Source organism: Lissotriton helveticus, chromosome 12, assembly GCF_964261635.1.
Source record: "Lissotriton helveticus chromosome 12, aLisHel1.1, whole genome shotgun sequence".
NCBI lineage: Eukaryota > Metazoa > Chordata > Amphibia > Caudata > Salamandridae > Lissotriton > Lissotriton helveticus.
The window spans coordinates 789,852,170-789,867,580 of NC_136073.1; the positions used below are offsets into that span (position 1 = coordinate 789,852,170).

At 46.9% G+C, this 15,411-nt stretch overlaps 2 protein-coding genes across 2 annotated transcripts in view; one reads left to right on the forward strand and one right to left on the reverse strand.

Moving 5' to 3' along the window:
• Nucleotides 1–10,584, reverse strand: part of LTAP1 (lipid transport auxiliary protein 1) — a 48,968-nt gene extending 38,384 nt beyond the window's left edge. Inside the window, exon 1 of the mRNA XM_078668649.1 lies at nucleotides 10,406–10,584. Coding sequence (XP_078524775.1) covers nucleotides 10,406–10,474 — 69 coding nt within the window. The 5' untranslated portion in view covers nucleotides 10,475–10,584. The remainder of the gene's footprint in view (nucleotides 1–10,405) is intronic.
• Nucleotides 10,585–11,042: 458 nt separating this feature from the next.
• Nucleotides 11,043–15,411, forward strand: part of UBAP2L (ubiquitin associated protein 2 like) — a 775,602-nt gene continuing 771,233 nt past the window's right edge. Inside the window, exon 1 of the mRNA XM_078668896.1 lies at nucleotides 11,043–11,163. The gene's annotated coding sequence lies outside the window, so the exon portion shown is untranslated. The remainder of the gene's footprint in view (nucleotides 11,164–15,411) is intronic.

Sequence of the window (15,411 nt, forward strand, 5' to 3'; positions counted from 1 at the left end):
GTAACTGGGGCTTTCCGGCTCTAAATGGCTGGGGTAAAAGACTGGAAAATGTACTACGAAACAACCCACGAGAAAAGAAGAAAGGAGCATGTTCTCGCATTGGCACCCTAAAAAAAAAAATCCTGATCAAGAAGATTGTGTACTTGAGGAGTCAGGCCTAAAACAGTAGATGACAGTCAAGAACTGTGGCCGCTTTACAAAAGCTAGCAGCCTCCCTGTCAGTAGTGTAATCCAAAAGTAGCATAAGGCCCCCAAATAGCAGAATAGACTTTATTTATAAAGATTTAAGGATGCTATATGACAAATTCATGAGGTCATGTGTGAAATTTCCCATGAGGTTTGTACACTAGAACTCCAGTAAGTAGATCTACATTTTGGAGAGGGAATCATGCCCTCACAAGACAAACGAAGGTTTAGATTGCACAGTACAGTCAATACAGTTGTGTGTCATAATAGCAGGGGATCCGCCTCACCATCACCATTCTGCCCTGCAAATCAATAACTTGCTGGAACGGCAGTTGCTATATCAGGAAATGTGACATTAAGAAGCCATGTTTCTGTGAGGAACAGGAGGTCAGTATGTGTTGACGCAATAAAACTCCAGATGTCCAGGTAATGTTTGGAAAGGGACCAGCAAATAATTGGTGTCAGTTGGGAGGATAGTCTGATTTGGACAGGGGAGCAGTTGAATGGTGGACGACTGACCAGTCAGGAGACTTGGCGATGAGAGTCGTTTGAGAGTAGAAGCAGTAGACAGATACAGGCCAAAGGACCCAAAACTTTAGCTAGCACAAGAAGGTAAGAGATGGATTTATCTACTGGCATGTATTGCACTAATTCAGCCAGCAAATATGGCTTTGTTCATCTCGGAGGGCTGATGGTTCAGCGTCCCTGTTTTGGTCAAGGCATGGACGGGTTTGTCTTTAGCCCATCACTGGTGAGTCTGTGCAGCCTGGATATTTATTTATGCAGCAAAAGGTTTAGGGACATGGCCTAAAACGCACTTTTGTGAAATGCTGAACCAGTGGAATAAACAAAAAACTTGTGACTGCAGCCCCCTCGCTCCAGTCGTGGATCCTGTGAAATTAAAATAGGAGAAAATGAAAGCAAAAAAAAATGCCAAATCTGGACATCTACAAAAAGATACATTTCCAGCATCCAGGGGGGGAGCATGTGCTCTTTTATGCTGAAGCCAGCGCCTCCTATAAAATACGTCATGGAAAAACAAATATGCAGAGCAAAAGGTGCCCTCTCTACTGGGGTTAAAGTATAAGTTACATCGCCAAAAATGCAGACCGGATGGTCAGGTTTCGATTAGTGCCGGTTCCCCAAGACGCGCTGTACAACCAGAAAAAACCAAAAATAGTAACTAAAGACCAGCAGTTCTGCAAGGGCCCCTACGCTCTCATGGAAGTGTAGTTCCTGCAAAATTAGTATAAAGCTCAAGCCACTTTGCACAAAAATACACAGTGCGCCTAAAACTATACAGGCCCATTCTTGGTTTGGAAATTGGCTATCTGTATTCTCCTGTTTTCTTAGTCGCGTGCACACAATGTTTTATATAATATAAAAACAAAACATTCTTGATCACAGGAGAAGTATTTTTGAAGCAATTAAAACAATCTTTCCATATTAAAGTGTGCCCATAGACAGCACTGTCCCGGGGCTCAGAATTTGCCAGGTGTGATAATTAACACCCACTGTGTGTTCAGCCCTAAACTTGTGCCAAAACCTGAGGATTCAGGTGCTTTCCGCACCAAAACCCTGCTTGCCTAGTATTTACCAGGCATTTTCCGCAAGTAAATTTCGACATGCTTTCCCAGGGATATGGACATTATTGCACTCTAATTTCTGGGGGTTGTAAACTTCGACTAACTTGTTATTTTGACCCGCGTAAATAGGTATTTATTATCTTACTCAGCCAAGGCTCCCTTCCTGTTGCCCTTAAAAATAGGACAGGTTACCCCACTTCTTAAAAAACCTGCTGCTGATGCGAACAACCTCAACAACTTCTGCCACATCACTAACCTCCCTTTTCTTGCACCGAAACAGCCCTGCTGCAAGTGATCGACGATGGGCTGTGTGTACTCGATGTGGGGGAGTCTCATCTTCTGATTCCTTTAGACCTTTCTGCAGCCTTTGACACTGGTAATCACAACACTCTCCTTAACACTCTTCAACAGAGATTGGGTTTGGAAGGCAGTGCTTAAATGGTTTGCCTCATTCCTCTCAGACAGATCCCAAATTATCAAAATAGCGAACAGTCTTTCGTCTTCATTGGTGGTAGGTCAAGGCGTCCCTCAAGGTTCAATCCTGGCACCCACTTTGTTCAATCTTTATTTGGAACCACTGGGAAATCTCTTAAGTAAATCTGGGATCCTTTATCATCTCTATGCGGATGACACTCAAATCTACCTTAAGGTTTCTTCCGCACACAATATCTCAATACTCAACTCTACTCTCAACTCTATTCAAAACTGGATGGTAGTTCATCAACTCATTCTGAATCCTTCCAAAAAGGAATTCCTCCTCCTCTCTACCTCAGTCTATTCTCCTCCTGTTCAATCTTGGATGGATCAGCTGAATTTACTCAATAAACCTATTGCTGTAAACAGCGCAAAGTCCCTTGGTGTCATACTGGACAAAAGGCTCAATCTACTTTCCACATTAATTCCATTGCAAAGAATGCGCGTTACCAATTGCGCCTTCTCTGGGAGAATTCAACGTTTCTTTCTGGGGCATGACTTAAAAACCTTGGCCCAATCTCTGGTTCTCTCTTGTTGGACCATTGCAATTCTCTTCTTGCTGGCCTCCCCAAATCCCACCTTTTCCTCTCTTAAATCAGTTTTCCATTCAGCGGCTCGTTTTGTCTTTGGGGCCAAAAGTAGTAATCACATCACAAACATTTTGTCTTCTCTTCGATGGCTTCCCATCGAGGCAAGATCAATATACAAGACTGCCTGTATCAACCACAAAGCCTTGCACACTTCCTCCCCTTGATACCTGGCGAATTAACTTAAAATCTCTGGAGGCTCTAGACGTTCTCGTAATGCTGAAAATTTACTGCTTAAGCCCCCTACCTTCAAAAGGGAAATATCGATGGCTCAATCCTTCTCAGGCAATGGGGTTAGTATCTGGAACTCGCTACCTCCACTACTCCGTACCACCACCTATACCTAGTACTTCAAAACTAATCTCAAATCTGTGCTCTTCCAAATCGGATACATCCCTTTTCATGTCCCTCAAGGAAGTTCTTTAAATATTGTAAATTAGTAATCTATGCCTGTACGATCTTCATCCTAATGTGTTTTTGTGAGACTGCCATCTATTGTTTTATTTTTCTTCATTCTCGTTTGTATCTGTAACTTATATGTAAAATTCTCCTCATGTAACGTATTTGGTTCTATTGTGAAGCGCTCTGACACCTTTGGGTAAAGTCTGCACTATACAAAATGCATTAAATAGATAAATAAACAAGCATTTGCAATGCAATAGGTCTCGCATTAGGAAAGTTTGAGCTATTGGTATTGTAAATGACACATTTTGTATTTATGTGTTGGTTTTGAAAATAGCGAAATTAATAGCTTTGTCATTTACAATGCCAATGGTTATAACTTTCGCAAATGGGACACCTATAGAATTTGTACTGCAATATGTGTTGTATTTACGTGACTTAGATGTATTGATATTACAAATAACAATGGCTTTTAATTTTTCTTAATAATTAATACTTCAATAAAAGTTATTGTAATTTATAATGGCAATAGCTTAAACTTTTGTAAATAACTTTTGTGAAGATTATGTTCAGTGTATTTTATTGTGACGAAAATCCAAGAACAGAAATGAAATATTAACATCTTTTTGTGACAGCTTGAAACATTGAGAGAACATATTTGAACCAGTTGTTGAATGGTTGCACAGATTGATGCTGTGGTGGCGCTGAGTGAACCCAAAAGTGCACAGCTATCTAAATACAAAGTCTTGATCTTCTGGTGTACTGGGTTTATGACACTGACCTGGTACCATTACATTTTAAGTCTGAGGGTTCACTGAAGGAAGGCTGGAGTCGCAGACACATCCATAAAACCTCGACTCCTAGCTCATTTATGGGAAAAAGCAATCTAGCAAAGCAGATGTACAGCTCGGCAGGCGCTCATGTGAGAAAATAGCAGTTGCGTATGAAAAGTGTGATAAAGCCATAACATGAAACTTGTTTTGAGAGCTCATTAAGGTGGTAGATATCCTGCCGGAAGCGCCCCTACAGCAAAGCAAGGTCGCCACCTAAGGCAACAACGGAACACCTCAAAGAAGCAAGCACATGGCCCCACTGCGAGGAAAAGTAACTGCAAAAAATACTTTTGACATTTCGCCGCAAATCCTCGCACCATTCCATTTGGTCCAGGTTCACATTTTAAATGCTGTAATTGCTCTTTTTAGCAGGGGTAATTTCCCAATTTTCAATGCTAAAAAATTAATTCCACCGATTCCATTGTAGCTCTTAAATACATATAATTATTACAAATATTCAGATGTTGGAAATGCTTTTTAGGGCTCGCCTGCTGATGCGCTTCAGCGCATAGCTGGCGAAGCTCTATAGGGGCTTATCCAGTGTTTATCCACCACTGGCGATTCCACTGGCGATTCCTTCAAGTGCATGTGCTTTTTAGGTCATTGCGCTTGCGCAAGCCCTAAAAAGCGCGTGCACAATGCCACCAGCCGCCTGCCTGCCTGCCTCGCATTACCACATCAAAGGCAGCCCTCCGAGCGCATTTCTCACCCCCTAATTATTCACGGCCGGCCGGCAGGCACATCAAAGGCTGCTGCTGCCGTGACTCGCATTTCTCCTCCCTCCTTCCCTATCACTGCCCAGGCCGGCCGTACTTTCTCTTTACAAGGGCGCCCATTCCTGAATCACTTGAAATCTCTCCACATTATTTGCATTTTGTTAATTAAAAAAATTAACTACAACACAGCGTTGCACATTTTTCTCGACTTCGGAAGGATGAGTCCCAATCTCATTTGTACAAAGTGTTGTAATGGGATTATTGGAGAGTTAGAGAAACGTGCTCACAAGTTACATTTTTATGCAAATCATCTGAGTAAATAAACAATAGCATGGTGCCGTTTGCGTCCTTGACTTGATCTGGTTTTTATTTTTATTTTGCTATTATTCTCACAAAGGCTAAGAAGGTCTGCCTACTTTAGTATTAAGTGCTATACGTCGCATAAGCAACAGCTAACCATTCACTCACCCACGCAACGCCACTCACCCACGCAACGCCACACACACACGCAACGCCACACACACACGCAACGCCACACACACACGCAACGCCACACACACACGCAACGCCACTCACACACGCAACGCCACTCACACACGCAACGCCACTCACCCACGCAACGCCACTCACCCACGCAACGCCACTCACCCACGCAACGCCACTCAGCCACGCAACGCCACTCACACACGCAACGCCACTCACACACGCAACGCCACTCACACACGCAACGCCACTCACACACGCAATGTCACACACACACGCAACGTCACACACACACGCAACGCCACACACGCAACGCCACACACACACGCAACGCCACACACGCAACGCCACACACGCAACGCCACTCACACACGCAACGCCACTCACACACGCAACGCCACTCAACCACGCAACGCCACTCACCCACGCAACGCCACTCAGCCACGCAACGCCACTCAGCCACGCAACGCCACTCAGCCACGCAACGCCACTCAGCCACGCAACGCCACTCAGCCACGCAACGCCACTCAGCCACGCAACGCCACTCAGCCACGCAACGCCACTCAGCCACGCAACGCCACTCAGCCACGCAACGCCACACACGCAACGCCACACACACACGCAACGCCACACACACACGCAACGCCACACACACACACGCAACGCCACACACACACGCAACGCCACTCAACCACGCAACGCCACTCAACCACGCAACGCCACTCAACCACGCAACGCCACTCAACCACGCAACGCCACTCACCCACGCAACGCCACTCACCCACGCAACGCCACTCACCCACGCAACGCCACTCACACACGCAACGCCACTCACACACGCAACGCCACTCACACACGCAACGCCACACACGCAACGCCACACACACGCAACGCCACACACACGCAACGCCACTCACACGCAACGCCACTCACACACGCAACGCCACTCACACACGCAACGCCACTCACACACGCAACGCCACTCACACACGCAACGCCACTCACACACGCAACGCCACTCACACACGCAACGCCACTCACCCACGCAACGCCACTCACCCACGCAACGCCACTCACCCACGCAACGCCACTCAGCCACGCAACGCCACTCAGCCACGCAACGCCACTCAGCCACGCAACGCCACTCAGCCACGCAACGCCACTCAGCCACGCAACGCCACTCAGCCACGCAACGCCACTCACACACGCAACGCCACACACGCAACGCCACACACACACGCAACGCCACACACACACGCAACGCCACACACACACGCAACGCCACTCACCCACGCAACGCCACTCACCCACGCAACGCCACTCACCCACGCAACGCCACTCACCCACGCAACGCCACTCACCCACGCAACGCCACTCACCCACGCAACGCCACTCACCCACGCAACGCCACTCACCCACGCAACGCCACTCACCCACGCAACGCCACTCACCCACGCAACGCCACTCACCCACGCAACGCCACACACACACGCAACGCCACTCACACACGCAACGCCACTCACACATGCAACGCCACTCACACACGCAACGCCACTCACACATGCAACGCCACTCACACATGCAACGCCACTCACCCACGCAACGCCACTCACACACGCAACGCCACTCACACACGCAACGCCACTCACACATGCAACGCCACTCACCCACGCAACGCCACTCACCCACGCAACGCCACTCACCCACGCAACGCCACTCACCCACGCAACGCCACTCACCCACGCAACGCCACTCACACACGCAACGCCACTCACACACGCAACGCCACACACACACACAACGCCACACACACACGCAACGCCACACACACACGCAACGCCACACACACACGCAACGCCACACACACACGTAACGCCACTCACACACGCAACGCCACTCACACACGCAACGCCACTCACCCACGCAACGCCACTCACACACGCAACGCCACTCACACACGCAACGCCACTCACACACGCAACGCCACTCACACACGCAACGCCACTCACACACGCAACGCCACTCACACACGCAACGCCACTCACACACGCAACGCCACACACACACGCAACGCCACTCACACACGCAACGCCACACACACACGCAACGCCACACACACACGCAACGCCACACACACAACGCCACACACACAACGCCACACACACACGCAACGCCACACACACACGCAACGCCACACACACACGCAACGCCACTCACACACGCAACGCCACTCACACACGCAACGCCACTCACACACGCAACGCCACTCACACACGCAACGCCACTCACACACGCAACGCCACTCACACACGCAACGCCACTCACACACGCAACGCCACTCACACACGCAACGCCACTCACCCACGCAACGCCACTCACCCACGCAACGCCACTCACCCACGCAACGCCACTCACCCACGCAACGCCACTCACCCACGCAACGCCACTCACACACGCAACGCCACTCACACACGCAACGCCACTCACACATGCAACGCCACTCACACATGCAACGCCACTCACACATGCAACGCCACTCACACATGCAACGCCACTCACACATGCAACGCCACACACGCAACGCCACTCACCCACGCAACGCCACACACACACGCAACGCCACACACACACGCAACGCCACACACACATGCAACGCCACTCACACATGCAACGCCACACACGCAACGCCACTCACCCACGCAACGCCACTCACCCACGCAACGCCACTCATCCACGCAACGCCACTCATCCACGCAACGCCACTCATCCACGCAACGCCACTCATCCATTTGCAAAACGAAAAATGTGAAACTCTTCTATTGCGAGACCTATTGCATTTTCAATGCTTGTTCTTTGTGGTCTCCTGGAAGAAAGCAGACAATGTGTTCCACCAAATACACAATGTGGAATGTGCCAAAGGGGAGGGGGTGCCAGACGTCTTCAGATTGGACTGATGTGGTTTGACCCAAACAAGTAAAACAGTTAAACTGCAAGTAATGAGGTGCGAGAAACATCATAGGAGGGTCCCTTTGAGAAAAAGAGACAGGGCCGACGTGCCTGCAGCATGTGGCAGCATGCACTACTCACGATCCTCATAGTTCTTTCAAGATGTTGTTACACAGGCACACATGTTCCGGAAAATAACAGCAAAAAGAGCATGAAACATGATCGCTTGAAGAAAAACAAGCAGTGAGGATTTGTAGTTATTCCCCAAATTCTTCTGTACTTTCAAAATGTTAAATTCAAATTCAATTTCTTTTTATTCAATCCTGACTACCCATTAATGAAGCTGGGAACACAAAACCACACTTGCAAAGCACAGGGCGGTGCTAGGCAGGGGCACGCCACCCTAAAGCAGAACCAGGAAGAGACAAACGGCAGTTTGTATCGTCTCCGGGGGAGTGCCAACAACAGAACTTCGTGTTTAGTGGAGGTTATTAGTAAAGTTTACGGTATTAACCAGTAAGGATGACCCGTGCTTCTGAAGAAAACAAAGGTTGGCCAGCCAACTACCAGGCGTATATTTACAGAGCGCAGAAAAGAGTTTCACCATCAAAAGATTAATGTGTCCCGCCTCGGTCTGCACTCAGGCTTAGACAAAAGCTTATGGTAACCATAGTTACATCTTCCCCTTCAGTCAACATACCGTACTATCGCTTGGAGTGAACACTTTTGTGAAGCGCTGTGACACCTTCGGGTAAAGTCCGCGCTATATAAAAATGCATAAATAAATAAATAAAATAAAGAAAGGAACTTCTCTGCACAGAAAACCATGTCTCGAACCCAGCAAGCTTCGGTTCTGTAGCTGGGGTGCGCGTGCACTACTCGCGAAGCCGGCAAAAGTGAAACCAGGGGTGCGCGCGCACCACTTTGCGAAAACGGCAAAATAGTAAAAATAAACAGGAGATCTGCGCAGCGTGGACCAAGTAGCCTGGCGCAGGGAGGGTCTGCAGCATGACGGTGATAGTTCCCAACACAGGATTATTGTATGCAAATAAGTTATCGGCTTTACGCCATGCAGACGCATGAGCCCCTGAAGCCGCTGCTTAATGAAACAAGCAGGATTAGCTTGATACTGTATGCAAATAAGTATGCGCACTATTTTAACTAGTGGTGCGCGCTCCCCATAGAGGAGCGGGGGGGAGGGAGCACGACAGCGAGGCTAACGTTGAGTGACGGCCGCCGCCGCGCTGTGATTGGCCAGCGCCCGCCCGGAAGAAGAAGGGACGTCCTCCCGCGGCCCAGGGCTCCCGTGGAGTGCCCGGGGCCGCCAGCCCAAAGAGTCACAGACGTCCTGCCGCCGTCAGAGGAGCCCCCCCTTGCAGCCGGTGAGTGTTTGAAGGCGGGGGCGGGAACAGGCGCTCGCATCGTCAAAGTCTGCCTTATTGTTTTGCAGCTCCCAGCAGCTAGATTCAAAAGCGCGTTCACACGGACAAATCTGAGACAGCGAGGCGCGTGGGCGATCGCTGTCTCACATTCCCCCAGACACGCTAACAAAAGGTCCATCGCTACGCTTCGCTACGCTCGACCTAAAAAGCAAGAAATAAATGGAGGAGTTACACATGACATGCCTTGACTACTAGCAGCCCTCCTTATGTTAATTCCATTTTTCGCAGGTGTCCTAGCACACTATTATGAGACTTGCAGTTTGGCTTTTAATATTATGTTTCATAAAGGAATGGAAAGGGATGTAGCGTCAAAAGCAATAATTTAATGGTAAGGTTACAAATGACAAGGGCTCACAAGGCAGCAGCCTTGTAACTGATCGCCTCCTGCAGGACAGGGAATACACCTCACCGTGCTCATTCCAATACATGAAGTACAAAATCTTAACACTTCACTGCTCTTTCTCTGACTGGGCACAGATAACATGTTAGGTTATCCCCTAATCCGGGCCATATACTCAATCCCCTTGACTTCTACAATAACATTTCTCAAACTATACATACTTGACTTCGTTATCACCTCATACCACTGTTCCCCGCTTTAATGACACACTCATCTCAAGAAGAGAAAGCCTCCCTCACACAGTTGCCCCTTTACAATGTTGTGCATCCACCTACAAAACCCGCTCATCCCCTGCAACGAACTTTCAAGCATTGCAATACACCCACTCCCAGTATTTGTTCTTTCCTTACCAAACTACCATACGCCATAACCAGCACCACGTTCACTCCCGACAACCAGTTGCTGCTGCCCGCCGCCATGACGCTATGCTAGGACCCCCAAACCTGCCAAACCCCACCGCTTCCGGGCTCCCCAACTCACACCACCGCCCGGAAGAAGTCTGCATGACCCTCATCACGTGACTAAAAAGGCATCGAAAGAAGGAAGCTCGAGGGTCAGTACGTCGGCAAACCGCATGGCAAATTAGAGGAACCAGAGAATGAATGACGCGGAAAGAGTACTAAAGAAAACCTCCGTCTACACGAACGAGTGTGAAAAGTTAAAACGTCATCCGTTATAGAATAAACATCTTTGAAACCAACGCGCACAATCGGCATGTTCTTGATAAACATACTTTATATTACGAGTTTATTTACATGTGAGTTTTATACTCTTAGAATAAATACCAATTGTATGCGTATCAATACTCAATAAACCAATAGGCAATGACACTGCTGACTTTTCTTATTTACAATTTTAGAATGGTTCTGTAATGCCTGGTGCTCTGGCTCACCTTTCACTGAAGTTCAATATTCAAAATAATGGCTTTCATAATGGCCGCTTCAGTGCCTAGAAATGACATAGAAAGCAGACTAAAATGGCGCCACCTACAGTGAACGCGGCAAGCTTGACGGCCATCTTGTCTGGTCACGTGTTACGCGCCTCTCTGTCTTGCCCCCTCCTGTATCACGTGCCGGGGGTGGCGGGTGTCAGTGTGGAAGAGGCTCAGGTAACGTCGGGAGCGCCGGCGGTTTCTATTGTTCGCGGGGGTGCGAGCGCGAGGACAGGGGGGCCTGGGACGGCCCGGCCGCGCCACTGGATGGTTCGTGTACATATCCTCCGGACCCTTCTCATAGCCAGGGGCTTTTATCTGCCGGTCTTACGGAGTCTCTGGTCTTGGGCCTAGCGGGCCTCGTTGAAGCCACGGGCTCGATTGGCACACAGGCCAGGTGTATTGGTGCATCTTTTTTTACTACGAACGTTGGGAATCTGTGTGATGGGTATGTGTCGGAGTCGGGCATACGCAACGGGTGAGGGTGTCCAGGAGCCCAGCAGTGCGCAGCGGATGGAGGGGAAAGCAGGAAGGAGGCTGTCTCTGGTCGAACGTGCAAGAGTTCTCTGAGGGGAAACTTGAGAACCCCCAGTGACCAAATCTGGCCGAAGGAGCAGCTGGAGGGTTGGAAGCGTGGCATGCAGTTTTAGAGACGGACACACCCAGGGTTCCTTAAGCGGCTTTGTTACTTAATGTGGCAAGTCTGCTGGTCTGTCAGGGCACGTGCTGGGAAAATTGGGGAACCAATGCGACCTATGGGAAGGGGCTCCAGACCTTAGTGCTGGCAGGAAGCTGCGTTAGGATATTAACAATCAGTCGCAATTTTAAGCGGAAGCTGTCCAACGTACCCTGTGGTTGATAACATCAGACTGGGTGGAAATCGGGTGGTTTGATTGAATTAGACGATCAAGTGGTATGATTGAAAGCGTTTTGCTGCTGAGGCTAAAGACTTTAAGCGCAGTGAAGCATTGTGAGTGTATTATACGGAAGTCCGTGGTAGGAAAGTCCCTGCCTAGATAGTAAATGTTTCTACATTTGTGTGTTTGACTAGTTACAGACTGCGTTGCTTGCTTGATCTTTGTGGAAAGGGTTGGTTTTGGGGAAAGTTTTCTTGTGTAGTTTGGTTGTAAATTGCATACTTGCGGTGTCTATTTTGAGAGCAGCAATGGGCATTTATTTGAGCCACTGATGTAGCGCGGATACATAATTTAGCAAGCATGCAGAGAGTTAAGCTAGATTTAGTTGCAGTGATTTGTCAGCTATGACTTGTCTCTTTGAATGTTAATGTTTCGAGAGTGGCCACTCTTTAGTGTCTTTATTTGTTTGCTTTTGGGAGGTAATCGTGAAAGTGGGCTATGGTTGTTTGATGGCAATGAAATGTGGTAACGTGGTCTTGTTCTGACCTTGATTAGGTAGCTGGCAGGCTTTCGGGTGAATGGTTGCATCAGTCGTGTCTGAAAAGGTTGTATAATTTTTGTCACATTCTGTTAGGGCAGGCTTTTAAGCTCCAAAGTGTCAATTGACCTGAGTTTGTGGTGCCGCCTCTGAGGAGCAACCGTTCTACTTAGTTCTTTGTTTGCAGAATTCTCATTTAAAGCGTGCTTCCCATCTTTCGTGAGCGATTTCATTGATACATCGGAATCACCCCTGTATTGTCATAGTAGAGGACGATTGGGGCTTAATCAGATAGTAGTACTTAACATTCTCCGTAGCTGCGCTGGAATTCGTCACCAGGTCATCTTTAGCACCATGTAGCTTGGCTCTTTGTATGTCTGGACTTGGAGACAGGTTTTGTTTTTGTACTAGACTTGTTTTTTGCCAAATCCTTTATTATACATATTTATTGATGCTGTTGGTACGTGGGCTTTATTTATTGACCAGTTAAATTGTAATTCGCGTTTTGCTTCTGTCATCCCCAGCATGGGGCAATGGATCAACCGTAGGCTGCCTTAACTTTGAATGAATGCACAAACCTTGAGCACGTTGTTCACATTCATCTAGTTCTTTTTTTTCTTAAATTCTTAACCTGGGTCCAAATGATTATGGCTTACATGTAAGATACAAAGGGTCAGAACGCTATGAAGTAGAATGTATAATTAGCAGCCAGTAACTAGCCCTTGTGATGGAATGTTATATTTTCGTCTCACTGAAGTATTGCTCAGCTAGCTCCTTTGACATCTGTATTTTTTTCTGCGTGGCCTACCTAAGTAAGTGTCGAGGTGAGACTTTTCTTTAGAAGCCCATGTGTTTATCTTGAGACATGGCTAAACGGTACACTTAGTTTACATCTTGTCCCTTAACCTCCGTTTAACACACTTGCATCTCCTTTAAAAGCTCTAAATGGCAGTTTTAAGCATTGTGTACACGAGTAGATATTAATCACGCTGGTTAGTTATACGTTGAAATCTGTTCAGCAATAGTCATACTGTCAATGTTTATTTATGGACCCATGGATGTATGTGAATGCCTTTCACCCCCTTTCATTATTTATAGGTCAACGAGCGTTTGCGTGTTCAGAGACAGCATTCCTTGCGTCTGTAGGAATGACTAGAGATAGTAGTGCCTATTTATAGATAAGTGTTTGGTAAAGGACAGACTCGTATTCATTTTTTATCTATTTGTATTTGTTTTCCGTAGGCTGGCCTCGTATAATTAGTTTCTTTATGTTAAACACTGTCATGTTTTGCTCCTGGCTCGGTTGTTGACTTGGGTTGTCATATTAAAGTCGTGCTTGATACCTTGTATTTAACACCTTTTCAACACCTCGCATTTACTGCACTCGGTACGTGCATCCTAGGGCCAGTGGAGAATTCTATGGTTTGCATTCGTATTGTAAAATTTACAGTAAAGGCTGCAATTTGCTAATGTCCAACTACGAAGGTCCCAGGTGGTGTATGTTCCCGTAATCTAACCAAGTCAAGACAAAGGCATTTTGATGCTAGTGCATTTTGGTCAAAGTGAGAAAAATAATTATTTAATAGATGGCTGTAACTGAGGCACACACAGAAATTAAATTGGTTGACCATATTAGGACCTGACATTTTTTGTTCACAATAAATCCTTGGAAGATAGAATGGTACCACCAGCACCACAGTCAATATGGTAGCTATGACGAAGATGTGGTTCTTGAGTGATTTACATTTGAGAAAATTATGGAACTTGTACTGTTAGAGAAGAGTGCCATCTAAACCAGTAATTGATTGTATTCCTCTGTAGATGCATTACAAGTAGCAATATTACACAGGCAAATGATCGGAGTGTTGGTGTAGATGATATAGTTGTGGTGCCAGGGAAATATTTATGATCTCTAACAGTCTTACCAAAAATAATCTTAACTACAATCCCAGAGATTCTTGTTGCAGCCATATAGTCCATCAAAATGGGAGGGTTGTGTTTCAAGTACTTGGATTCAATCCAAAAGAAGGACCTCACTGCAATTCCCGAATCCTGCATTGACTGCTGCAGGCAAAACGTTCTGTTTACTTACAAGGCCTGAAACCTTGATATTGATCGTCCAAAAAGTCCCAGTATTCCAGATGGCTTGATAACCAATTAGGCATAACCTTTACTATTAGCTTTGTGCAGAATTAAGTAGTGAAATGAGCTTGAAATGATTAGTCTCAATGAAGTTGAGTGGTTTTTAGGGTAGGGTGACCATCCCCTCAATTAATTAGTGTGACTTTCTGTAATAAAAAGAGAAGTGATTTATGTATGTAATGGTAACCGCAGCACCACGATTTGAGAGTTCACCCTGAGACCCTAGTATTTGTTTTTCCATGCCGTCTTTAGTCCTATTGATATGACATTAGGTAACATTAGCAAGTACCACTTTCGGAGCCATATCACTTAGGAAAATAATCTTTAACTAGGCATCTTCCATGCAAAATCACAAAACCTACTAAACGTTTTTTTTTTTTTAAAATAGTAAGGTCTACGTAGCAGGACCCCAAAGACGAGGGTAATTTTAGTAATTTGAATTGCCCTCACTAGTTATAACCAGTTACGGTCCGTTATAAGCATTATGAAAAAAGTGGCACCTTGATTAACTCATTCTTCAATGAAAGGGGTTCTAGACAGGCATGATATAGCCACTGAAGATCACATAGGAATGTCTTTGTACATGCTACCTTTTTATCTCAAAACCTGCAAGTCCGCACCCCCCCCCCCATTGCTTATTATTGGCTGTGTAATTCCATTTGCTTGATTATGTTTTAGGTTGTCCAGCTTGAGTTCGTCCTTTCACTTGCCCACACTCTATTTACTGTATTCTTCAACCAGTAGTGGATTTCTGTAAGCAGGCCTTTAAATCTTGTTCCCATCTTGTCACGTTTTCTGTGCGTTTAAAGACGGAGGTCAAATGTCATGCTCTGTCTTCCAGGGAGACGTGTGTTAACTTTTCTTTCTGACTTCAAAGTGAAGGATTTA